This window comes from Mirounga angustirostris, unplaced genomic scaffold (assembly GCF_029215605.1).
Source record: "Mirounga angustirostris isolate CCGP_5_RB_7025 unplaced genomic scaffold, mMirAng1.0.hap1 SCAF_2, whole genome shotgun sequence".
In the NCBI taxonomy this organism is placed as follows: Eukaryota; Metazoa; Chordata; class Mammalia; order Carnivora; family Phocidae; genus Mirounga; species Mirounga angustirostris.
Genome location: NW_026991710.1, coordinates 6,525,846 through 6,550,428, shown reverse-complemented (window position 1 = coordinate 6,550,428; position 24,583 = coordinate 6,525,846). Strand labels below are relative to the sequence as shown.

The window sequence follows — 24,583 nt, the reverse complement described above, 5'->3', positions numbered from 1 at the left end:
CTCCAGGCAGGGACACCTTAACATTGAGAAAGTTCTGTTGCCTTGACCTTTTTTTTTTTTTTTTTTCCTGAAACCTGGAAGAGGGACGGCCGTTTCAGTTTTAGCTATAAAATAGCTCTCTGTTTAGGATCTACTTGGTCAGAGCCCGGAGACCCTAGAACATTACCATTAGTATCCCAATGTAAAGCTGATGCCAGGCCCCAAGAGCAGTGCTGTTGGAAACTAGCCAGGAGAGCCAAGGCTTTGCCCACCTTTGATCTCCAGTGGGGAAATCTAACATACGGACCACCTCGGGCCTCCAGCACAGGTCGGCCTGAGGTCCCCGGGAAGTCAGAGCGGCAAAGTCTGTGTTTCAGCAGCTCAGTACCCGCTCTGCGGCCCAGCCAAGGGCTGACCTTCCGAGCCATGTCCGACCTTTCAACTCTGACATCGGCGTTTACTCAGCAATTACAGCTTAAACCACCAAAGGGGCAGTTTAATGGTTTATGTCAAAGGGAATAAATTAGAGCCTCCCTGGATCCCATCACAAAAAGAACTGGATGAGTCTTTGCGCTCGAAACAAAGAAACCTCTGTGTAGCAGGGCGTACAACTGCTTTGTACCCAAGACGGAGAGTTAGAAGGGAGGTCTGAGCCCAAATTACAGAAGTTCAAAAATCTAGGAAGTGAGCTAAGCAGGATCCTGAATTTCTTTAAATGCTAAAAGGGCAGTGGTAGAGTATCTACGAGGATGTCATCCTTTACGAGGGGGGTTGCTGTGCTGATTCAACATCACTCAAGACAAATATGCTGTGAAAATTTGGAGATAGCGTTTTCTGCCGCTTGATAATCTAGCAGCAACCCCCAGTGACTTGACAGCACTGAGTGGCAGAGTTATTTTGAGAAGATAGACACAGAGATGGTAATTTGAGAAGCACTAAATTTCAGTGCACTTTTGGGCAAAACAAACTCACTTGCCCTCATGCACTGAGGGTGGCCCTATGAACTGGTGAGAACGCTCTGGAAAACCATTGGGCCGCATCTCTTAAAGTTGAAATGCAGCTGATGACTCCGTGATCCCGCTCCTCGGCAGACACTCAGCAGAAAGGAGAAAGCACTGTGCCTGCACCAGGAGCCTCACAGAGGACACCGATGTCGCTAGAAATCCAGCTACCCTGGGGCCAGACGAGCGAGTCATCGACAGAAGGGATCAATGCTGGGCATCCATAAAGACAGCATACGTTCCTGCTCCAGAGAACACGGTGAATCTCACAGAACATTGAGCGAAGGAGCCAGACATGAAAGGGCACATGCAGTAGGATTCCACTGACATGAAGTTCAAAACCAGGCCTAACGGATCCGGGCCGCAGAAGGGAGGATATGGCTGCTTTGACTTGGCTGGTCATGGCACAGCTGTGTGCACTGGAAAGAGCCAGGGGCCCGGAGGGTGGGGCCTGTCGCCGGAGCCTCAGACAAGCAGTGGAGAACCCTGCAGCTGTGCATACTTCATGTCCTCGAAGGGGAAATACTTGCAGACACCTGTGTGCTGCTTTTTCATTCCACTCTTATCTAGCCCGGGAGTCAGTACGGCCGACAAGAGCCCCCAGGATTCAGGGAGGCTACATAACCTGCCCAGGAGGGGCCCGCAGCTAGTGAGACACAAAGTCAGATTCCGCGGAGGTCTCACTCTGGCACATGGAGCCCCACTGAGAGCACATCACCTCGTGCTGCCTCCCACGTGGGTGGGGGTGGAGGTCTGGAGGTGACAGTGGGTCCGGTGGCAGGAGGAGAAAGACGGCCTAATACAGCAAGTAGGTGAGAAACCCCTTTAACAATCAATCCAGGGGGGCTTTTAATGACCCAGCACCCCCATCCCCACCCCAGGCCCACATCCAGTACGCCCCCATGACATGTTTCTGGGCTTGCCTCGAGGCGGTTTGTCTCTCCTTCCCTAAAGACAGCATGGAGCCTGGCCCAGGGTGGGCGCTCCCGTATCACCTCATTAGTTCTTGTGACTTACCTCGGTTTCAGTGACAAGAGGGCTCAGTAACCCAGGGCTACTGGAGGATTCAGGTCCAAACATGTTTGTGAGGAAAAGCAAAACCCAGTGCACGCAAGACAGCTTCCCAACAGAATCTCTTTCGATGTGAAATCCCGCTACGGGCTTGGGGTGTGATCTGTCTTCTGACCCCGAGAGTGGCAAGCTCTCTCACGTGTACCCACTCTTCTGCCAAAATCCAGCTTTCTGGAATGAAGACAAAGATGAACTACACAACCCACCTCTTGTCCATGTGTAATTTAGGAATCCGTGTAAAAGGTAAACTTTTGGTACCTAGTAAATGAGAACTAGAACATGCCCTCTGTGGCTCACCTTGTAGAAAAGAACTTAGAAGGCCTGTTAGCCATTTCTTGAAAGCTGAATTGGAAGAAGGTAATAAAAGCTGAATATATGCTAAGCTCTAGTGACCACAGAGTACAGGGAAATATATAGAATATGCCTTTTCTCTTAGATGAATATAATAATTGATCTCCAGTTTCCCATCCACCAGTGTGATGGTGGTTCTGTATCTAGGCATGAGTCAACAACGTACGGTTATCTACTCTGTGCTGGAGTCCAGCTTCATCACTGAGACAAAAAAGAATAACATTGGCCAGGAGGATCAGTTTTCAGTGGTGGAATAAAGAAGGAAGATGCATGGTCCATAGCTTTCACTAATGGAGACAAATTTGATAAAACCTCTGATCTCTGAAAACTTGCCTCCTTCAACTGCAGAAGTGCTATCTAAAGAAAACAACAATCTGTATCAAAGACTGCTGCTTCCCTCCCGCCCCCCGCAATTCCGAGAAATCTATTTTGGAAGAAGAGAGGTAATTACAGGCTAGTGAGATTCTCAAAGTAAAATTTTTTTTAAAGATTTTATTTATTTATTTGAGAGAGAGAGAGAGCATGAGCGGGGGTGGGGGACAGGCAGATGGTGGGAGAAGCAGACTTCCCTGCTGAGCAGGGAGCCCGATGCCTCGCTGGATCCCAGGATCCGGGGATCATGACCTGAGCTGAAGGCTTAACTGACTGAGCCACCCAGGTGCCCCTGTACATCTTCTTTAGAGAAATAGCTATTCAAATCCTTTGCCCATTTTTAAATTGAGTGGTCTTTAATTTGGATTAAATTAAATTGTCTTAATAGGACCTGGGCAGCTCAAGTTTTAACTCTGAAAGAGAAATAGTATGTTTAGGATGAGAGCTTTTCAGAAATATTCATGAAAGTCTGCAGGCCTGTCAAAATGCTATTGACCTTGACTTTTATGAGCTTATTCTCACAAGCATACTGTGAGGCGGGTTTCAACAGAGGACTGGGAACCGGGGTCCTTGAAAGCCTCTGTCCTCAGATTACCTTCCTGCCCCACGGGAGCAAGCCGCCTGTACTCGCCTGAAGCAAAATCAGTGTGGAGACCCCCGTGTGATTTTGCAAAGTGGTCATGCAGGGTTCTCCACATTAATTTTGCTATCTTTTAACCTTTCTCCCATAAATGCCCCTCTGTCAGCGGCTGCTGCATTCTTAGGCTTCTGCATCGGCCCACGTCTAGCTGGGCTGACTAGTCGGTGCAGAGGGAGGGGCAGCCCTGGGTCCAGTCCTGCTTGGCCTCCCTCTCTGTGCTGAGCTGTGGCTTCCTCATCGGACCACAAGATGCCTAGTGTGCCTGACGTTAAGGAGGGCCCAGCCCGGGACAGTCACACGTCTTCACCTTTTGGAGCGAACAATACAGCCCATCTTCTCCCAAATTCTGCTTGTCAGCAGCATCATGGAAAACGGCAGTGCACACGGCTGACAAATGCCAGGCAATGCCAGAAAGTAAGGTGTCCCATACGAAAACTGAGGTGTGTCCCAATGCATCCCTGGCGGGCTCAGGGATACCCGAGGGCCAGACCCAGCAGACCAGCATGGAAACAGGCAGAATATGGTAGAATTCAATCTTACACTCAACTTAGACATGAAGCTGTAAAGCCAGACACACATATCATTAGATTGGTTTCTAAAGTCCCTGGGGCTCCAGTGTTGTGTTTGAGTCCAAGTCAGGCAGGCAGCTGCCAAAACCAAAAGGTGGTCTGTGTGCAGGGACCTCGGGAATGGTCTGCGGATTGTGCCCCTCGCCAGACCCAGAGGCGTGACTATACACCTGGGGAGCCCTTCCCACCACCAACTGCACCACTGAAGACATCTCTCCATGACACTGACCATCAGAACCCGCGTAGCTGGCCTTGCTTCTTCATCCCTGTGGGGCTTGAGGGGACTGAGAGGCCACCTCCTCCTGCCCTGGTGCATGGGCACTGGGCTAGCTGTCAGCCGCATTGCTGCCGGCTACTGCCAGCAAGTTCTAACTCGAGAACCTTGGGTTAACAGACGGGATGACAGCCTAAGTATATGTTTTCCTTAATTTTGCCACATTTGCCCAATCCTGCCTTAAACGCATCCCGGTAAAGGGGCGCCTGGGTGGCTCGGTTGGTTAAGCGTCTGACCCTCGGTTTTGGCTCAGGTCACGATCTCAGGGTCGTGAGGTGGAGCCCTGCATCAGACTCTGTGCTCAGCAGGGAGGCTATTGGAGATTCTCCTTCTCTCCTCCTCTGCCCCTCCCCACCACTCCACCCCCACCCCGTGCTCGCAGGCGCTCTCTCTCTCTCAGAAATAAATCTTTTTTAAAAATGCATCCCGGTAAAGCTGACAAAAAATAAAAACCAGCCCAGATCTTGAAATGCTTTGGAGCTTGCACTTGAACATGTAACTGGGGGGGTGGGGGGTGGGGAGTAGGTTCACAGCCCCCACTGTGCATGGGGAGGACAGTGGGGCCAGAAGGCCTCCTGGACTGCACTCAGGAGTCCCTAATTGCGTGTGTGGTCTGGGTCAAGCCTCATTTTCCCCTTGGCTTTCCAGAATGTCTAAAGCCTCCCCTGGCTCAAAAATGGTTACTGATCACGCGAACAGTAGTGCAGCAGCCCGAGGGAGCGTCTGCTGGGTGTCGGGCACAGTGCTGTGCGCTTTGCACTTACTAGCTCGTTCACTCACAGCCCAAGAGGCACCGTTCAGACGAGAAAAGGGAGGTTCAGAAAGGTTAACTATTAAAGGACCAAGCCAGGACCAGACTCCAGACCCGATTCCAAAGCCTTCCTCCCTACACAGTGCCCCTGAATCCCATCGTCACAGCGGCACGTCCCCAAATCGGAATGGGACACGTCGCTGTTGAGCTCAGGGGGCAAGTAAGGGGCTTGTGGGCAAAGCCTACTCCAATCTCAGCAAGTGGCAGGACACAGCTCTCCTCCGGCACCGCATACCGGGACTCAGAATACCATGTCCGAGAGCACTTCCATCCAGTCGGAGCCCTGGGACAGCAACGCAGCTAAGTGACGGGCTCTGTCTCAGGTGAGTGATTTCCCGTACGTGGTCACAGTCTGTCTCAGGCTGAAGCGGGACAGGGTAGGGCCACAGCGCGGACGGGGGACCATTACAGACAAACTGCCTCTCAAGAGGGGGCCTTCTGGAGAGGCACAGACTGTCAAACACTGAGGACTGTCGTGACCATCTCTGGACCAAATACTACAACTCACATGTTTTAACGACACAACAAACCCACCCAAACCTCTAATTAAAACTGTATAGAAGTGATGCAGTTAAATACTTTTTTGTCTGACCAAAGGAGGAATTTTTTTTTGACTTGTCACATTTTTAAAAGTTTTCCACCATAAAAGTACTCTTTAAAGTACAATAATTTTCACCACCACAGATTTAGAATCTTGGGTAAGAATATATTTTCTCATAAAAGTTCTACCAAAAATAGACTTTTTCCTTAACTTAAAAATACAGCTTTGGAAAGCAAAATTGGGAGTTATAATTCATTACATGTTTTATAAACAGCAGTGAAAGAAATCAACAGAACAGATTCAGTTTTTAAATATAAAAATGTTCATTTCAAAAGCTTGACTTTGTCCTTCAATAACTTAAAGGTGGGGTTCTTGCTGATTTTCTTGTTAAAGATGGCCAGGAGCTCCTCTTCAGACTTGTGATGTTCATTCGTCACCGCATAATACTGAGCTAAAACCTTCACAAAGAAAAACAATCATCAAATGGGTGATTTTTCCTGAGAATTTACCAAGAACGTTCTTTCTTTAACCCAGAAGGAGGCCAAGAGTAAAAAATAAAAGGAACCCAGGTACTGGTAGCACAGGTGTGTTCTGTGGGAATCCAGACACCTGCACACATGGGAGCACCCCGCTGGGTGTGTGTTACCCTGAGACACAGAGTCAGACACAAAAACAGAAGAAACCACTGCTCTGGAATAAGCGAAAGAGAGCAAAATACCAAGAACAGTCATTTTCGAGTTAATATGGGAGGAGTTTAATTCGCTGAGGAGCTAGTGAGCAGCTCGGACGTCACTGAGATACAAACAAATGTGCAGTATTTTAGATTAAACAAACAAACTGTACATCTTAAAATAAAGAAGGGGCTCTCCCCAGCTTCTGTACCTGGGTTCCGGCGCCATACCTTTTTCCTTAGCTTTTTGATGGCTACTTCATTGTCTGGGGCCTGTTTCAGAACTGCTTTAATAGTTCCTTTCCAGTTGAACTTCCCTACAATATAAAGAATGATCGTCAAACATTTTGTTTTGGTGCGCTACCGCAGGGATAAAGAAACCATCTGGGTGACATCTGTTTGCCACCCAGGAAATGAACCCACCCCTGACGGTACCGACTAGCAGGTGCCTGACCTGTCCGAGCACAGTGGCCGAAAGCCTAACTCGCCTTCCAGGACTCGCTCTCAGAGGGAGCGGGTCAGGAGGCATCCTAAGTACCATCAGCACTATAAGAACAAAGCAGGAGGAATAAGTTTCCCAGTCTCAAGACTTCTGATGCAGTTACAGTGATCAAGACCGTGTGGTATTTGTAAAGGGACAGATACACAGATCAATGAAACAGAATTAAGAACCAGAATAGAACTACACAAATACGCCAAACTGATTTTTGACAAAGGCAGTTCAATGAGGTGAGAGCCTTCTCAACAAATGGTGCTGACGGACAAAGAAGTGAACCTTGTACTGAGTTTCATACTTTACATAAAAATCAACTCAAACAGGATCACGGGCTTAAGAATAAAATATAAAACTTTAAAACATTCAGGAAAAAATACAGAAAAAAAAATCTTTGGGATCCCGAGCTAATAAGCAAACAGTTCTCAGACTTGGCACCAAAAGCATGACCTGTTAAACGGAAAATTACAAATGAGGCTTCATCAAAACTAAAAAATTTGCTCTATAAAAGATTCTGTTAATGGGGCGCTTGGGTGGCTCAGTCAGTTGAAGGTCTGACTCTTGATTTTGGCTCCGGGTCATGAGATCTAACCTGTTCCTGGGCTCTGCACGGAGCATGGAGCCTGCTTGGGATTCTCTCTCTCCCTCTGCCCCCCATCCCCCATCATGTTCTCTTTCTCTCTTTAAAAAAAAAAAGGGAGGGGCGCCTGGGTGGCTCAGTCATTAAGCGTCTGCCTTCGGCTCAGGTCATGATCCCAGGGTCCTGGGATGGAGCAGCAACATCACTCTCCCTGCTCAGCAGGAGGCCTGTTTCTCCCTCTCCCACTCCCCCTGCTTGTATTCCCTCTCTCACTGTCTCTCTCTCTGTCAAATGAATAAATAAAATCTTAAAAAAAAAAAAAAAAGGAAAAAGGAAAAAATTTAAAAAAGATTCTGTTAAGAGAATAAAAAGACGGGCGCCTGGGTGGCTCAGTTGGTTAAGCGACTGCCTTCGGCTCAGGTCATGATCCTGGAGTCCTGGGATCGAGTCCCGCATCGGGCTCCCTGCTCGGCAGGGAGTCTGCTTCTCCCTCTGACCCTCCCCACTCTCATGCTCTCTCTATCTCATTCTCTCTCTCAAATAAATAAAATCTTAAAAAAAAAAAAAGAATAAAAAGACAAGCTATAAACTGAAGGAAAAAAAAAAACTTACAAACCACATATCCCAGAGAGAATTAGTATTTAGGACTGGATATGTAAAGAACTCTCAAATCTTTAACAGTAAGAAAGAAAACCCAATATGAAAATGGGCAGGAGACAGGAACAGACGTTATAATGAAGAGATAACACAGATGGCGCAAATAAGTACATGAAAAGGTGTTCAACATCATTAGGGATAATAAAATCACCCCAAGCTATTACTACACACTTACCAGAATGGAAAAGAAAAATAGTACCACCGCCAAAGCCTGGCCAGGACGTGGGAGAATGGGTGAGTCTGACACTGCTGGGGTGATACTGAACGGTACAGCCACTCCAGAAAATGCTGGCAGTTCCTTTAAAAGCTCAATATGCACTCACCACACCACACGGCAATTGCGCTCCTGGACATTTCTTCCAGAAAAGGTCATGTGTGCTCCACACAAAAACCTGTACCTAACTGCTGACACAGCTTTATTCGTAGCAACCAGAGACTGGAAACCCACACGTCCTTCAAGAGATGAACGGTCAAACAAACTCGTCCATCCATGCCATGGAGTAGGACTTAATGAAAGGACTGGATTACCAATTTGTGCAGCAACCTGGACATACCTCCCGAGAATAAGGCGGAGGGAAAAGAGTTAATCTCAAAAATTCACATATGATGCCATTTGGGTAACGTTCTGAAAGTACGAAATTACAAAAGTGGTGAGCAGATCAGTGATTGCTGGGGGCAAGTGGGGTGGGGGAGAAACAGACATGCTCCACCAGGCCCCCAGTGGGGCTCCCTGTGGCGGTGGGAACCTTCCTCTTGACTGCACTGATGTCAGCACCCTGGTGGAGACACTTAGTTGTGCAGGGTGTGACCCTTGGAAGAAACTGGGAAAAGGATACATGGATACTTAGGCCTCTTTTTACTTCTTACAACTGCAAGTGAATCTACTATTGTCTTAAAACAACAACAACAAAAAAGGAATTTAAAAAAGCCTCATAGGTTCCAAGTCAGGTGTGGGTGGATTCCAAGCTCAGAGGTCTAACCCAGCGTAGGCGGTTACTGAACCTCCATTAATAATAAAGCCTCCATTTCCATTGGAATCCTGGGGTCTCTTCTTAAGAGATCAGCAGGACCCCAGGGAATGCTTCGGGCCCAAGGAAGTAGGAGCAGCTCTGTGGAGGAGGCAGCATTTTAGAGGAACGATGAAGGCCAAGGACTGGATTCTGACAGGTACACATTCTGGCTGAGGGAGTTCCAAGCAAGGAGACGTGGGGAACAGCTAAGTCTGGGGGGCACTTCTAGGAGAGTAAGGGGGGCAGGGTCAAGGGAAGCAGGGAGAAAGGAAAGGGAACATGGTCTCAGAAAGCCATGCTGGGTTTATCTTCAGGTCCAAAGATCATGTATTTCGAGTCGAGTTTTACCCCTGAAGCCAGACAGACACTGGAGAGTGACCCCCAGAGCCCTCCCCGGCTCCTCAAGAGCCACACCCTACCTGACTCTGCTCTGTCTTCCAGACAGTGCCTCTGGAGGGGAGGATCTGCCTGGAGGCCCCGGGTCATCTCCCTCTGCCCCACCCTGGGGGGGGGCAGACCTCTCCAAATGACAGCAGTGATACCTTTTGCAGGAGCCTCATGGTTTTCCGGTTCTCCACCCTCAGGAGGTCCTGAGACCTTTCTCTGTTTCTTCTTAGAATTTGTGTCATCTAGGTAAGTAGAAAGATTAAAAAAAAAAAAAAAAAAGATTTGCATTTATGATAGCAGCTACTATTTAATGGAAGGCACGCACGGCCAAGCCGTGTACGTCCGCCACCTTGCCCACTGCCCAAGCAGCCCAGCACCGTGGGCTTCTCCTCCTCTACGGCATAGGAACACATGGCGAGTTGAGAGGTGCTCACTGGCCTGGTCTGAGCCCAAAGCTTATGCTCTTTGCCTTACTTGGTTCAAATGCGAGGTCTAACAGATTGCACCCAGCCCCAATTCACTGCTTTACGATCTGCTTCACAAAGCCCAGAGCATACGCTAGCCACACACCTTCCGAGTGCTTCTGCTTTCTCTTCCCAGGCCGGGCTTTCGTGGGCTCCTCCTCGGCGTCTCCCGCGCGGGCCCCAGCTCCATCCTCGGCCCTGTCAGCGGCCCCCTTGGCCTTGCCCGCCTTGCTCTGGCTCTTCTTCCCTGCAGAGCCCGGGACCTCCCCTCTGGCCTCCTGCTCGGCCTCCTGGCCTATTTTGTGCTTTTTAGGCTTCTGATTCTTTGAATTCTCTTGGTGGTTTTCTAATTTTAGTTCTTTCTTCTCTTTTTTCCTATTCTTCTGCCTTTCTTCCTTCCTTTCTCTTTTATTCTTCTTCACCTCTGCTTGCTTTTCTGTGCTGTCACGTGTTCCAGAGGCTGGGACCTTGGCGGAGACCTCTGTGTGGGGCGGGCGGGGCAGGCTGGCCGCCTGGGTGAGGGACTGCTGGTCTTGACCCTTACTGACTGCTTCCTTATTACGAGGCAAAACCGAAAGACACATAAATACTCATTCCAGACCGTTGTTCACGTCACTGCACATGTCTACTGAGCAAATTGTTCCAAGAAAAATGTCTACTACTTACCATTTTATAACTCTGACCGCCCCCCCCAAGAGCTAAAACATAGCAGTAAATATTATCAAATGGAAAAAAACTTCCCCCGGCCCACACGCCACCCTGCATTTAACAGACATTTTCATTCCACTGGAAAAGTGAAGAATCCTTATGTCACTTAAGCTAGACCTTTAATTTTAGTGAGCACTTAGGTGTGGCAGAAACCATGGGATTTACGCATCTGCAGACCTGGGTTCAAGCACCAGCTTGGTTAATTACTAGCCGGGTGACTCAGGGCAAGTTATTTATCTGCTCCGAACCGATTTCCTCACTGACAGAATGAAAGCTAGTAAGATGTACCTTATACAGCTGATGTATGAATAAAATGGGAAGTTATGGCATGAGCTAACAGCAGCTTACGGGGCTCAGTAAGTAGACTGAGGATGCTCAAATAAGCCACTTAACGTACAGAAAAGGTTCTGTAAACTCTGCAGTACTAGACAGGTCTCATCTACTCATTATTCTGCACAGAGGATGACCCTTGGAGGAAGGGTCTCAGGGACACGTGGAGTAAGGACGCAGAGGAAGCTAAGGAGCTACATGCCCTGGAGTTAAGATAAACCTCCACCTGCTGCACAACCTTATTTGAGCCAGCACACAGATCCGACTGAGAACAGACTCCAGCAGAACGAGCCCCACTGTCTGCTGCACCCCCCCCCAACTCTGAACATATGCTGGTCTCCATGACAGCCCTTTCTCGAGATGGCCCCAGCACAGCCCTGAACTGCTTCGTGAGTCCTAACGCATCTGGACGGAGCTGCTGCAGGAACCACTGGACTCCTCACCTAAGACCTGCACCCCAGTCCCATCTTCATTAGTTACTGGCCAGGTGATAGGCCAAGTCACCTCCAGTCTTCTTCCTTTGGGAGCCTGGGTCTCAAGGAGGGAGCTCCTACCCCCCAAACTGAGCCAAAAAGGACTGGCTTTGACTCACGCCTCATTCGGTGCTCAGCCCTGACTGAGAGCACAGCCCTCAGGAGAGGAACAATAAGCCTACTAGCTGCCGTTTCCCCAGCAGCTCAGGGAAATCAGCCAGGCCAGGCACATGGCGGGCGGGCAGGGAATGAGCTCAGAAACAGACTCAGGAGGACGAAGGGGGCAAAGTCGCCTCACTCCTGGCCTGCAGTCTCATTCCTATCTTATAGTCAGGCACTGTTAGGACCACTGAGAGCCACAGCCCTCAGCCTCCCTTCTGCCCAGTTCAGACCATGTCTCCAGCTGGTGCCTTCGCTCTGTACCCAGAGCGGGGGGATAGTCACCCCATCTTGCAGCCACTCAGTAATGGGTGGACAAACTCATCCCCCATCTTCTTTCTACTTCATTCCAGACTCTCTTTAAATGTGGTCTCTTCAGTGATGCCTTCGTTGACCCTCTTTCTGAAGAGAGCCCCTCCCACCCCGCACCCCTCCTCCTGCTTTCCATTTCTTCCTCGAGCTTCCCACGCCCTGTCCTGCTGTTCTGGCCCAGATCGACATACACAGTCATCTGTCCCACACTGGGACACAGCTCTGCGAGGGCAGGACTTCGGCCTGATTATGGCTGCCTGCGCGAGGACCAGGCGAGCTGTGCTGGGGCAGAGGGAGCCTCCCCAGACGAGGACACAGGGCCTCCAGCTGGCTGGATCAACACCTGGGGCAGAGTGGCAATAGCTGTGTTTTACAGAGCTCAGTTACCGTGAGCTGTGTACTGATTATTCATTTATTCCGTAATACACTCACGGTTTCAAAAGGGAAATCAGAAAAAACTTTTTTTTTGAACTTTGCAGTAAACTAAGTAATCCAAATCTTTGATTCTTACTTAAAAGTAATGGAAATAACCTTTAGAAGGCACGTGCCACAGAAATGCTAATTATATGACTGTGACGGTGCTCACTCGGGCAGCACACGGACTACAACTGGAATAATGCAGAGATTAGCGTGGCCCCATGCAAGGACAGCATGCACAGAACTGCTTCTAAGATTTCAAAGGCCCAATTTGTATGTCCTGAAAGAGACAAATGCCAGGACAGTTTCACTGCCCAAACTATTCTAGGTAAGTCAGTCAACTCCCAGCAACGTGAGTAGAATAAAATACGGTCAGAAAACCCCACTGTTGTTTTTAAAACTACTAATGATGTAAGTCTCCAAACGGGATGTAAGCTCCAAGTAGGAGCAAAATGCAAATGAATTAATGGGGAAAAAAATTTTAATTTAACAATGTCACGAATAAGGTGGCCACACAATATCAAACCAAGACTCTCTGCATGGAGTCCACATCTAGGGGTCTCTCAGATCGAACCTGAGAGGTGGTTAACTGAATTACTCCAGTGGGGTTCTCATTCCACAGAGGGAAGGAGACAGATGCTTAGCAGGCGCCCACTACCCACAAGCACCCACAGAAAGGGGTGCTTTCATAGCCTCAGCTGCTTTAATCCACGTATGGGGCCTTCTGTGAACCCCTCATCACCTAAAAGAACCCCTAGTCACTCCTATGTCCTCACTGTTTGTTCTCTTCATGGCACTGTCGCCACCTGAGATATTATACATTTTTTGTTGAGGGCCTGGCACAGATCAGGTGCTCACCAAGTACTGAATAAATGCATGAATAGGACTATCCATTTTTCTTTAAGACAAGGAAACTGAGGCTCAGAGAGGTTAAATAAAGTGCCCAAGATCAAACATTTGGCCAACAGCACAGCAGGGGTTCAAACCAGGTCTGTCAGACACCCAAAGCTCCTGCTCTTTCCAGTACATCCCACTGCCTGGTTTCTAAGCAAATTGTCTCATGTTAGCTGGTACCATTATCAAACATTGGGATTAAATACCTTTCTCTGCACAATAAGGAAATCTTCTCTGCAGTACATTCAGTTTATTCTTTCCCATAAATGAAGGCACAAAGAGGCTCTCTGAAAAAGAAGGCTGTCTTGACCTCCAAAAATAAGACATTCCCATTTCATTATTACTAATCACTTTTACCACACTGCAAATCTAAAATTAGATCTGACTTACATTGCTGGAAGCTTCAGAAAAGATATTCCACACCTGTTCCAGAATAGATTCATTATGAACTTTTAAACTGTTCTTCATCCAATTCTGTAAGGAACAAGGGAAAAAAAAACAAACACCCATTTGTTCCATTTTGACAGGTACATGGCATGCTCCATCACCAATGGGCCGCCACATATCCCCTCCATTTAGGGAAGGCACCGCAAATCCATACCTGAAATTTTGCCTTTTTCCTGGGAACGTTGTCAAAACCACTAATTTGCTCTAAAAGTTCTCTCACTTTGGGGCTGACATGGGGTCTTTTTACTAATTCATTAATTTTCTACAAAACGGGAAGATAAAACAAAAATAATAAACAACTGGCACAGGAGTTTCATGAAAGCCAAATTAAGTGTCCTTCCCATGGCTAGAGGTTTCTCATTCCAAGGCTAGATTTTACATTAATGTTGTCCATGCTTACAAATTCACCACAGTACTAGAAGTCCTAACCAGAGCAATTAGGCAAGAAAAAGAAATAAAGGCATCCAAATTAGAAAGAAGTAAAATCATCTCTGTTCATAAATAATTTTGTCTTACCTGTAGGACACCCTAAAGATTCCACAAAAAATCCCATTAGAACCAATAAATTCAGCAGTCACAGGATGCAAAATCCACACTTGAAAATTAAGTTCTAGATTTCTATATACTAACACTCTGAGAATAAAATTAAGAAAACAACTCCATTTACAATAACATCAAAAAGAATGAAATACTTAAAAATAAATAATCATTAAGGAGGGGAAAGACTTATATGCTGAAAACTGTAAACCTTATTGAAAGAATTTAAAGAAGACACAAATAAGGGCTCCTGGCTGGCTCAGTTGGAGGAGTGTGTGACTCTTGATCTCAGGTTTGTGAGTTCAAGCCCCACGTTGCATGTACAGATTACTTAATAATTAATGTTTTTTAAAAAAAGATGATTTAAAAAATAAAGAAAGAAGACACAAATAAATGGAAAGACATCGTGTGGGTTGAAAGACTTAGTATTAAGATGGCAATACTAACCAAAGTGATGGACAGATTCAAATGCAATCCTATGAAAATCCAATTGACATTTGTGGGGTTTTTGCAGAAACAGGAAACTCCATCCTAAAATTCACATGAAATCTGAAGGGACACCAGATAGCTACAATAATGTTGAAAAAGAATAAATCTGGAGGCCTCATGCTTTCTCAGCACAAAGCTGGCGTAATCGCAAAAGTTTGACACTGGCATAATGACGGACAGGTCAGCCAGTGCGAAAGGGCAAGTACTGTATGAGTTCACTTATATGAAGTCCCTAGAGTAGTCAAATTCAGAGAGAGAGAAAGCAGAATGGTAGGTGCCAGGGGCTGGGGAGGAGGGGACATGAGGAGTTAGTGTTTGACAGGGACTGAGTTTCAGTTTGGGAAGATGAAAACGTTCTGGAGATGGATGGTGGTGATGGTTGTACAACAGTGTGAATGGACTTAATTGTATACTTAAAAATGGTTCAAGTGGTAAATGCTATGTCATGTGTAACTTGCAATTTTTTAAAAACTTGGAAAAAAAAAAAAATAAACCAAAAGTATCAAACAAAAATGACTATTACAGACTAGGAAATTACTTGAGGACCTAGACGACAAGCAGCATTAAGACCGAATAAATAAATCTGAAATGGCAAGAACAGAACAGAGATGAAAATTAAATTAGTGACCTAGGAAATGCTTACAGCAATCTCAGTGAAGGCAGAGGAGAAAGATAGTTATTAAAGCAAGGGCAATGACAGCACACAAGACAGATGGTCACCCATGAGCCAAGAGGACAAATCAATATAACATAATGCAGGACAATGGTCTGCGTTAGGAAAGAAAGCTACATATAAACAGACCAGAAAAAATGGATACAGGAGACTAAGAGAAGGGGGAGACAAAGACTCTGTAGGCCCTCAGGCAGAAAAACAAATCAAGACAATGACATAGGTGAACAAGGACGAAGTCACGGTGGCTGGGCACTGGCCAGAATGGCACGAGTGTCAGAAGAGACCAGGGCACTGGTGACAAAGCTCGGAGGAAAACACCGTGGCCCAAGCAAGCGGGCGACCTCTCCCTGACCCATCTATCCACTCTGTGAGCACAGAGACATCTAGAACGATGCTCCGAGAACAGTAACACTGACAGGATTCCAAAATTCTGTCTTTAAAACTAAGGGTTTAGGATTGAAAGAAAAGAACAAAACCCCCGAGTCCAGCTGTCGGGAGAGGTCACAGCCGGCTCGGTTTATTCTCCCAGCGTTCCACAGTTAGCCTCATCCATCTGTTCACACGGTCAGCTAGGGGCTCAGGGAGGAGTCCGACAGCTGGTGGGCAGGTGGACCAGGGCAGAAGCTGAAGGACAGCTCTTGATCTGGAATATAGTGAGAGCGCGACTGAAGCCTGACAGTTTACAGCAGGCCCTAGCAAACCTCTACTGTAAAGGGCCAGGTAGTACAGATTTTAGGCTTTGCAGATCACCTGGTTTCTGTCCCAACTACTCAGCGCTGCCCTGGTAGCTCTAAGTAACATACAACATGCAGACAAATGGGCATGGCTGTGGTGGGCTGCAGCCTGTGGACCCCTGCCTTTAGAGGATTTCATTCAAGACGTGGTAGAACTCCCACACCCAGGTACCGCAAGCTCGGGGCCTAGAATGTCATCTGTTTCTTGAGGGGGATCAAGATATAGTACGAGCCCAAAAGTGAGGCTGATGGTCGCCGGTCTAAATATCTTTGTTAAAAAAAGGAGTTTCTCAATCTGCACCGGGCACCTAGTTCTTTGTGAATGGAGGATTTTGCCTCCCAGGAGTTTGCCAACTCAGTAAGGTAGTGAATGCCAGAAAACTCACATTTAAACTCTAGCATTAAAGGGAGCTAACTATTATTTATTCGGATTCTAGGAGAATAGAGAATTTCCACGAAGATGGCATTTGTCTTTTCTTTCTTTTTTTTTTTTTTTTTAAGATTTTACTTATTTATTTGACAGAGAGAGAAGAGGGGAGAGAGCACAAGCAGGGGGAGTGGCAGACAGAGGGAGAGGGAGAAGCAGACTCCCTGCTGAGCAGGGAGCCCGACTCGTGGCTTGATCCCAGGACCTTAATTTAAGATCATGACCTGAGCCGGAGGCAGACGCTTAACCGACTGAGCCACCCAGGCGCCCCTGTCTTTTCTTTCTCCTGCCTTCTATTCTGAATCCTTCCTGCTATCTGTTCTGTAAATGGTGGGTACCATCTCTCAGTGAATTAGGGATTTTGCTGCTTTTGCCATTTTTATTGTGCATGTTTCCATTTTATTTAAGTAGAAAATTACTTATATTTATGAAAATATCTTTATTTTGCCCGATTCTGATGACTGATAGGTGTGGCAGATTACAACATGGTTTATGTGATAAAAGCTGAATTATCACTAGAAGCAGATAAAGATTAGAAAGCTTCCATTCAGTCTCATAGCCAAGGAAAAGATAGTGAGAATTCTAAAACATTTTTGCGAGAAGTCTGCAAAACATATGGGTTAAAGACAAAATACACCGCAACTGTATTAACAGAGAAATAAAGAACTCTTTGTCATGATTCAGTTGTTCAAAACCTCATTCTGTTCCAAGATATGAGGTTTCTGCGTCTTGCCTGCACATATGATGCGGTTGTTCTTAGGCTTCCGGAGAAAGCGGAAGATGTCAGAAGAAGCTACCTGATGAATTAGAAAGACCTTACCTGAATCCATGCCTGCTGTTTAATATCGCCTTTGTGGGTTTTACCTTCATAACCTTTGCCACCATACTTCTGTTCTTCACTGATGCACTTGACGTGGTTTTTGTAGTCATCACCCCTTCAAAGTGATAGAAAGTTCCACCATCAGACTGGTTCTCCAACTGGAGGCTCCATCTGATGCTCACATGCTGCTCCTGCCTTCTGCACACCACAGTTTTACTATGCTTATCACCTCCTTCCTCCAAACTGTTCAATATAAAGCCCGCCCCCAAACTGTCTACCCATTTTTATACAAATGTCTTAAACCCCACTGAAAGGCAGTATTTTTTTTTTTTTTTTTTTGGTCCTAAGTGAGTATATATAGAATATAAGAAAGAAAAGTAATTCTCTACAATGGGGTGGCTTTAGCTTAAGCAACAAAATCCCTATGATTTTCTGGTAATATAGTAGGCCGTCACTAATTCGTTGTAGAATAAGTTAAAAGCTGGAGTAAAATGGTGGTATCTCGTCACTAAAAAGTTCTAGATGTGCAAGTCTTGGCAAACAAGGAGACTCGGTTCTGTCTCCTACGATCATTTTGAAGCTCCATGGGATCCTTGGGGAAATGTTTGGGACCAGGTCCCCCAATGAAAAACAACCCAATTTTCACCTGTTTTAAAGATCAGGCTTCCTCCCAGGATTAGTTATGAACAAAGTCTTTAGCAGTTTCCAAAAGTTGTTTTTAAAAAATCACTGCTCTAGAATGAAATTAAAATGGACTTTTAGCAAATGTCATCCAAACACCACAGAGGACACTGAGGCCGATGCACCAAAAACTGCCTTTGCACGTAAACCGTGTGAAGCTGAAGGGGACTCAGCAGAAGACTGAGGTGAGCCGTCTGCAAATAATGACCCACCTCAGGAAAGAGTAGGCAAGCAAGTCAAAGATCTGTCCTGCCCCCACGCCCTAGTCCTTACCTTTCCAGAGACGCCTCAGTGGAAGTACCTGACACACTCGGGGGCCAGGAGCTCACTCCTACCATCATCTGTGAACTTCTAAGGGGGCCAGGAGCTCACTCCTGCCATCATCTGTGAACTTCTAGGGGGGACCCAGTCTCCCCCGAGGCCCCCGCTACTGTGAATGAGTCAGCTCTTTTTCTGGTTTCTAAATCCAGCTCTTCAGTGACCAGCGCACCGTACTCCTGAAGCCTTACGATGGGTGGTCACCTCTTAGGGTCTAGTAATGGTGGCTAGGAGGTGTCGCTGAGTGCCACCAACAGACCAAATACTCCAGACAGCCTCAGCCCCCCTCCCTTTATCTTCTCTTTGGACCGTCCTTAGAAAGCAAATAGGCTGTAAAGCACTTTTTTTCTTAATTTCTTTCCTTAAACTTGCCTCCATTTTTTTTTTTTTTTAAGGCTTCATGGGGCCAGGGCTTCTAAAACTGGTCTGGACCTTTACTTTGATCTACATGAATTATGTAGAACTTACCAGAAATCTTTACCGCAGTCAATGCAAGACAGGCATTCACAGTTCCTGCAAATAGCCACATGCTTTTCCACTTGTACTTTCTTCACTGATTCACCACATGCATTGCATGTAAAAAATACCATTTTTAGCTAAATGGTGAAGTATTCTCTATCCAAGGCAGGTTTGAAGTCTTGTCCTAAGAGAAAATTAAAAGAAAGGAAAAAATAATTATCGTAATCTGAAACTTCTATTCCCAATAAACAATCATACAGCTCACTTTTCAACCATAATTTCACGTAAAATAGCTACAAAAAACAGAATCAAAGTTGATTAGCAAACTACATAAAACTCTACCAGCATGTAAGTGAAGTTATTACTAACAGTGATAGTGGCTGGCATTTGTTAAGCACATGCTTACCATGCGCAGGCCTGTTCTAAGAGCTTTATACATATTACCCTATTTAGTCTTCATAGCAACCCTGTGAGGGAAGGACTGTTACTGTGCACAATTTACATGGCGAGTGGACACAGAGATTAAGTTACTTCTCCAAGGTCACACAGTAGCAGACCCAGGATTTAAATTTGGCAGGCTGGCTCTCCGGAAGAAGTTTTAGGGGCATTAAGCAAAATGTCTTACCTTTTCTAATGTTAAGCTCGCTTGCCCGCCTCCCCCTTGCCTTTAGATGTGAACTGCCAAATTATTTCAGAACACAGTGAGTGGGGAATTCAGGAAGGATGTCTAAATGAAGAGGTCTAAATATTTCTGAAGAGGTCTTATATGAAATGACGAGGTCTAAATGAAGAGGTCTAATGAAGAGATCGAAATATTTCTCAAAGCACAGAAAACATTCACATAGGCATGACTGTGTATCCACAGGTGTTAAATATGAGGATGTGCCCCTCAGTTTTAGTGGACAGGGAGTAGGTGAGGGAGGGGCCACCTTCATGTGGCTTCTTATCAGATCAATAAAGAAGTGGAACCATGTATCAAGGTGTCCCAGCTGCTGGGCGCTGAATTACTGGACGGCATTCAGACCCACGTGTCCCAAGCATTGCTCCGAGATTTAGTATGTCTGTTGCAAATACATAACCACAATTTACAGATTTCATGGAAACACTCCTGTGCTCAACAAAACACAAATTCATCCAAAAGTATTACAGAGTCACAGTAACTTTCCATGGCTACATAATTTTTTAATCACTACATCCTTAAAGAATATTGTCATTTTATGTTATTTAAATAAATGAGTTTCACAGCAAAAATATTGACAACTGTTTGATCCAGCACCTTTTTCCTTCTTATTATAAAGGCGAAGGTGAGGGTCAAGTAAACTGGTGCACTCTGATTCGTACAGAAATCCTTCAGCACAGATGAGCAGTTGGGTTCACAAGAGAATTCCCATGCACGAAATCATGCTCTCTCTTCCACTCCCATGTTCTGGGTCACTGTCAGGGCTTTCCCTTGCCTTTAGCCTTGAATGGAAATGTACATCCTGGCTGCAACCCCAGGGTTTACAAAGGCCCAGCCATCTCTCGTGGAAGCCTCTCGCCCTGTGGGGCACTGCTGGACATCAGCTTGCCTGATACGCTACATACAAAAAGGCAGGTCCCCGGCTCCGGGTTCCCCTGCACAGCTTGCCATCGGTGTGGCAAGGGAGGGCATGTGGTCAGCTGCAGCCTCGCACCCAATCCAGATGGAAGCGAACATGATTGTTCTGGGATGTGAGGCAACCACGACCATGTCCCATCTGGTTATCGTAAAGATGGTCAGCTAGTCACAAGTGCTGGGGAGCTGCCATCAAGTGGACTACGACCCAGCTCCCTCCAACCCGGCGTTCTGCAGGCCGCAGATGGACGCTCAATGGCAGACAACGAGATGGCCAGCTGCTCTGCCTCCCAAGGGGAGAACAAAGGCCAGAACGAGAACCAACATGTTATTCAATAGTCTGTGGGGGCACTTTTGTGTAAGAACGAGAGCAAATCGTTAATTCGTCACCAAGAAATGGACGGCCATTGTAACCACAAGGTACAAGCAGCTGCGTTAAGCCAAATTATCTGCTGAAAAATTTAAAAGTACTTTCATTATGAAATCCAATGATGAAAAATACCCCCTCGAACTTAAGCTATGGCCTAGAGCTTTCTGACTTTCATTGCAGAAGTCTGTTCTGTTTCTCGATTGAGGGGACGAGGGGAGGGGAGGTGATTTTGGCAAGCTTTGAGAGCCAATTGGGAGACTCAGTCTGTCACAGAACGTCAGGAATTCAAGGCCCAGGGAGGATGGCTGGAAACAAAACGTATCAACTAAAAGAAGCAAGTGATGTTGACAAAAAAGATGCTCGGAATATCTGTGCAAAACATGTTATCTCTCCGGGGATTAGCCATGCACGGTGTAAATGTCAATTCAGAAGAGGATTGGAATTTGGTCACATGTCCCATTGGAAAAAATACCCTTCGACCCTTTTCATTTGGTCTTTTGTGGCAAATGTTCACATTTAGAAATTTGTGGGGTTTTTTTTCTTTTTAAGCAGAACGGATAGCTTGTGGGAAAGTCACAACTCAGTCTCTCAGCGCCTCAGGGATTTTTAGAGCCCCCGCTGCATTTTTACACTTGATCTCAAATGGGGACAGTGTGGCCACCTGCTTGTTAACGAGATAAGGTTTATAAGGAGCTTACCCCTCCCTTATTTAGAGCCCTGAGGACACCACAGCAGTAGCCAAGAGTCACCTTGATGATGCCTCATATCTGAACACCTTTCCTGTATGCAGTAAACACGTGTGGGGGGGGGGGGGGCTGCAAGGACAGCAAGCTCCGAACCATCCTAACTGCACAGCGGACAGGGTGGCCCAAGTCTTAGTGCAGGCTTAACAACTGCATAAGCGTAAATGCTACAAGCTTACAAAAAGATGCCTTCTGAAAAGTCAGTCCCTCTGATGGAAGATAGCAAGCACTGCCTAGAACAAAAAATGAAACATACTCAAATTTCACAAAAGTAAATGTGAAAGAACTTTAAATAAACTTTCACATGGATATTTTTGGTAAATTTGTAACATTTACACTTCAGAAACTTGGAAAGCTGGAAACAAGCTGTATTAAGACTTTTAGGACACCCTGTCTGCAGGGCTCAGATACTACACATTTCAACATTTAGTCCCAAGTGTAAAGACATGATGGCATTCTTTATGGGGCTGAGCCTAAATACGGATCCCCTTTTCCTTCCCTGGCTCCCCAACTCTCTGACGGCAAGGCCAGGTCCCAGTATAGCCACAGAGATTCTTTGTGCTCTTCCTTCTAGAGATGTGGACACATGAAAAGAGAAAGCAGTGTTCGTGCACTGGTCAAGAGCATACTCGGGTTCTCACCCCAGGTAAGTCACTGTAATTCATTTCGGCAGACCTTTGGTCAATGCCAAGTGTGCATCAGGATCCAGATACACCTGGGTGCCTTCCACAAAGGAGACCAGTCAGTCCCTGTGTGAGCTTCTGGCTGTCTACTCATCTGTCTGGTCAACTTACTGAGCTCTCAGCAGATACCATAACCCAAGAAAAAGATGACGTATTACAAAATACGATCATTAGCTCTCCATACAGCCATTTCACATTAACAATCATAACTGCACCCAACACCTCCAGAACAGGTGTGATCACACCACCACCCCAGCATCTGTAAGAGAAAATGGAGGCTCAAAGAGGTTAAGTGATTAGGCTGGAGACACAGGGAGTGGGAGAGATGGCCTGACACAAGCCCAAGCTTCTGCCGTGCCTTGTCATCTTGTCATGTTTGTGGCCATTTGTTTGGCCATTACTCAGCATGTGGGACCCTGAGACCCTCACCCCAAAAGAAAAACAACAACAACAAAAAAAACAAAAACAAAAAAAGACCCTACAATGACCTTCCATTTTACACTGAAAGTATTCTAAGGTCCTCACACATTGAGCAAGGATACAACTGTGTCACAGTTGAAAATGTCAGGTGTTTGAAAATGAGGCTGAGTTGAGGCGAGCAAGTGGCAACAATAAGGGGCTGGGAACTTGAGAGGGACTTGGGGCACCTCAGGCTCCTCTTAACAGGATGGTGCCACGTTCTATTGAATGTTCTGTTGACTCAGGGCCAGAGATCTAAGCTGGAGCCTGCACCTGCCAATGAAAAATGACCTCAAGCTATCCTAACTTTCCAGATTCTGTTCACCTATAAAATGGGTCTAATATCTAATAGGAGATAGGAAAGATTCATCCTTACCCAATGGTAGAAAGGATTTCTTATGACCTATTAATTTGCCCATCAATGCTATTACCCCCGGTCCCCCCCTAAACCCATGTCTCTTAAACATGACCCTCACTCATCTAGCTTCATAAATTCACTCACCTCCTCTGGCTCCCCGCCCCATGGGGGCCTACTCTACCACCCTGTTCCCCGATACAAGGACCTCACCTTTAGTTCTGGAATTGCGATTTGGAGTTCTCTTTAAACCTTCCTGCCTCTACATTTTTATAGGGTTTATTTTTACAAAAACTACATTCACTATTCTCAAAACATTCTCTCACAGACATGTGCACACAAACCTAAACCCCACCACCACTGCTAAAACAGCCCACTTGGGGGGGGGGGCAGGCTGGCAACCTGAGCACAATCCCCAATGAGCCCCCTGTGACCTCCAACAAGTCACTGTCCCCTCTGAACTTCAGGTTCTCCCATCTGTGAAACAAGGGGTCAGGAGCCCCTTCCAGGGGTAGAATTCCAAGAAACCAAGAGTATGGTGCAAGGGAAGGACAGAGGAATACACACTGTCCACCATCTTGCCTAAGCCCCTGAATGTGAGGTGAGGAGGCTCTCCATGTGCATTCGCCCTATGAGTAGGTACATCCAGCTCCACTTAACAGATGAGCACAGGGAGGCTGGGAGAAGTTGAGCCATGTCTCTCCACCTCCCCACGCACTGCATCACCAGCATCCCTTCACTGGTGTAACATCCGTGGAAGTCTGCCACGTGTCAGACACTATGCTAGGCCCTGGGGGCCTGGGGGTGCTGTGTGAGTCCCAAGTGAGCCCTCTCAGGGAAGCGAGCCTTGCAAGTACACCCCACCTGTCTCCCCAGAGGGTAGGTGCTGCAGAAGATCCTGACATTTACTGGTCCGGGTGCCAAGCTCTGTCCTAGGCGGTTAATAAATTTGTGCTCAGGTACTCCTTGCAACACGCCTCCGAGTTAGGTTCTGTAGTATTCCCTTTTGATAGACCCAGACACGGAGCACAAAACGATTAAGTAACTTGCAGAGGCCACACATGCAGTTAGTGGCAAACCTGGACTCCCAGGCAGTTACGTACAGCGGCCCTAAGTCGGAGGTCTCAAGCACTGTGCCCTAAGGCCTCCTCCTTAGGGGCAGAGCTCCCCAAGCCTCGGGGAGGACGACAGCCTTGTCCCCAACACGCAGCATGCTGAAGCCCAGTCCCGCGGCGACCCCGGACAGAAGGGGTTCCCGGCACGAGGACCCTTCCGTCCTAAAACCGGGAAGAATCGGTCATCTTAAGCCCAAGCCTGCTTCCACCGCCCGGAGTACGAGGGAGATCTGAAAGGGCCGCCGCCTCCTTCCGTGGGTAAGCCCAAGGAGGGGCTCTAAAGGTGGAAACGCAGGCGTCGGCCCCACCGCCCGCTCCTGAGCCCCAGCCTCCCGGGTCGGACCTCTGGGCCGCCGCCCCTCACCTCTCGGCCGGCGCCCGCCGACGGCTTCAACCCGCCGCGAGGAGCACGTGGAAAAGCCGCCGCCCGACCAGCGCCGCAGCCGCCTCCCTCCAGCTCGTCCCGGCGCACAGCTCGCCTCGGGGCCGCCGCCCGCGCCTGCGCGCCGCGGCTGC

The 24,583-nt window shown here is 47.1% G+C and overlaps 2 protein-coding genes across 3 annotated transcripts in view; one reads left to right on the top strand and one right to left on the bottom strand.

Annotated features, from left to right (window-relative positions):
- Window positions 1–24,583, top strand: part of ZBTB49 (zinc finger and BTB domain containing 49) — a 59,397-nt gene that overhangs the window by 7,554 nt on the left and 27,260 nt on the right. The window contains exon 3 of the mRNA XM_045881496.3: window positions 22,030–22,101. The gene's annotated coding sequence lies outside the window, so the exon portion shown is untranslated. The remainder of the gene's footprint in view (window positions 1–22,029; window positions 22,102–24,583) is intronic.
- On the bottom strand, window positions 5,922–24,582 carry LYAR (Ly1 antibody reactive). Of its 2 annotated transcripts, XM_045881499.3 has the most exons (9): window positions 24,432–24,582; window positions 18,758–18,932; window positions 17,291–17,405; window positions 13,765–13,872; window positions 13,554–13,637; window positions 9,977–10,424; window positions 9,562–9,648; window positions 6,511–6,596; window positions 5,922–6,067 (listed from the first exon to the last, which is right to left on the bottom strand). In XM_045881499.3, the coding sequence occupies exons 2-9, from the start codon at window positions 18,877–18,879 to the stop codon at window positions 5,933–5,935; spliced, it is 1,185 nt and encodes a 394-aa protein (XP_045737455.1). In that variant the 5' UTR covers window positions 18,880–18,932; window positions 24,432–24,582; the 3' UTR covers window positions 5,922–5,932. The 2 variants fall into 2 exon arrangements, with proteins under 2 accessions (XP_045737455.1, XP_064440335.1); XM_064584265.1 differs by lacking the exon at window positions 13,765–13,872.

What these genes read in the sequence shown, in the direction of transcription:
- LYAR (XM_045881499.3), bottom strand. Translation starts at nt 18,879, where the DNA reads ATGGTATTTTTTACATGCAATGCATGTGGTGAATCAGTGAAGAAAGTA. An exon ending in AAAGCAGAAGCACTCGGAAG is followed by an intron (nt 9,649 to 9,976) that starts GTGTGTGGCTAG and finishes CTACTTACCTAG; the next exon opens with ATGACACAAATTCTAAGAAG. An exon ending in TCAAAAAGCTAAGGAAAAAG is followed by an intron (nt 6,068 to 6,510) that starts GTATGGCGCCGG and finishes TTCTTTGTGAAG; the next exon opens with GTTTTAGCTCAGTATTATGC.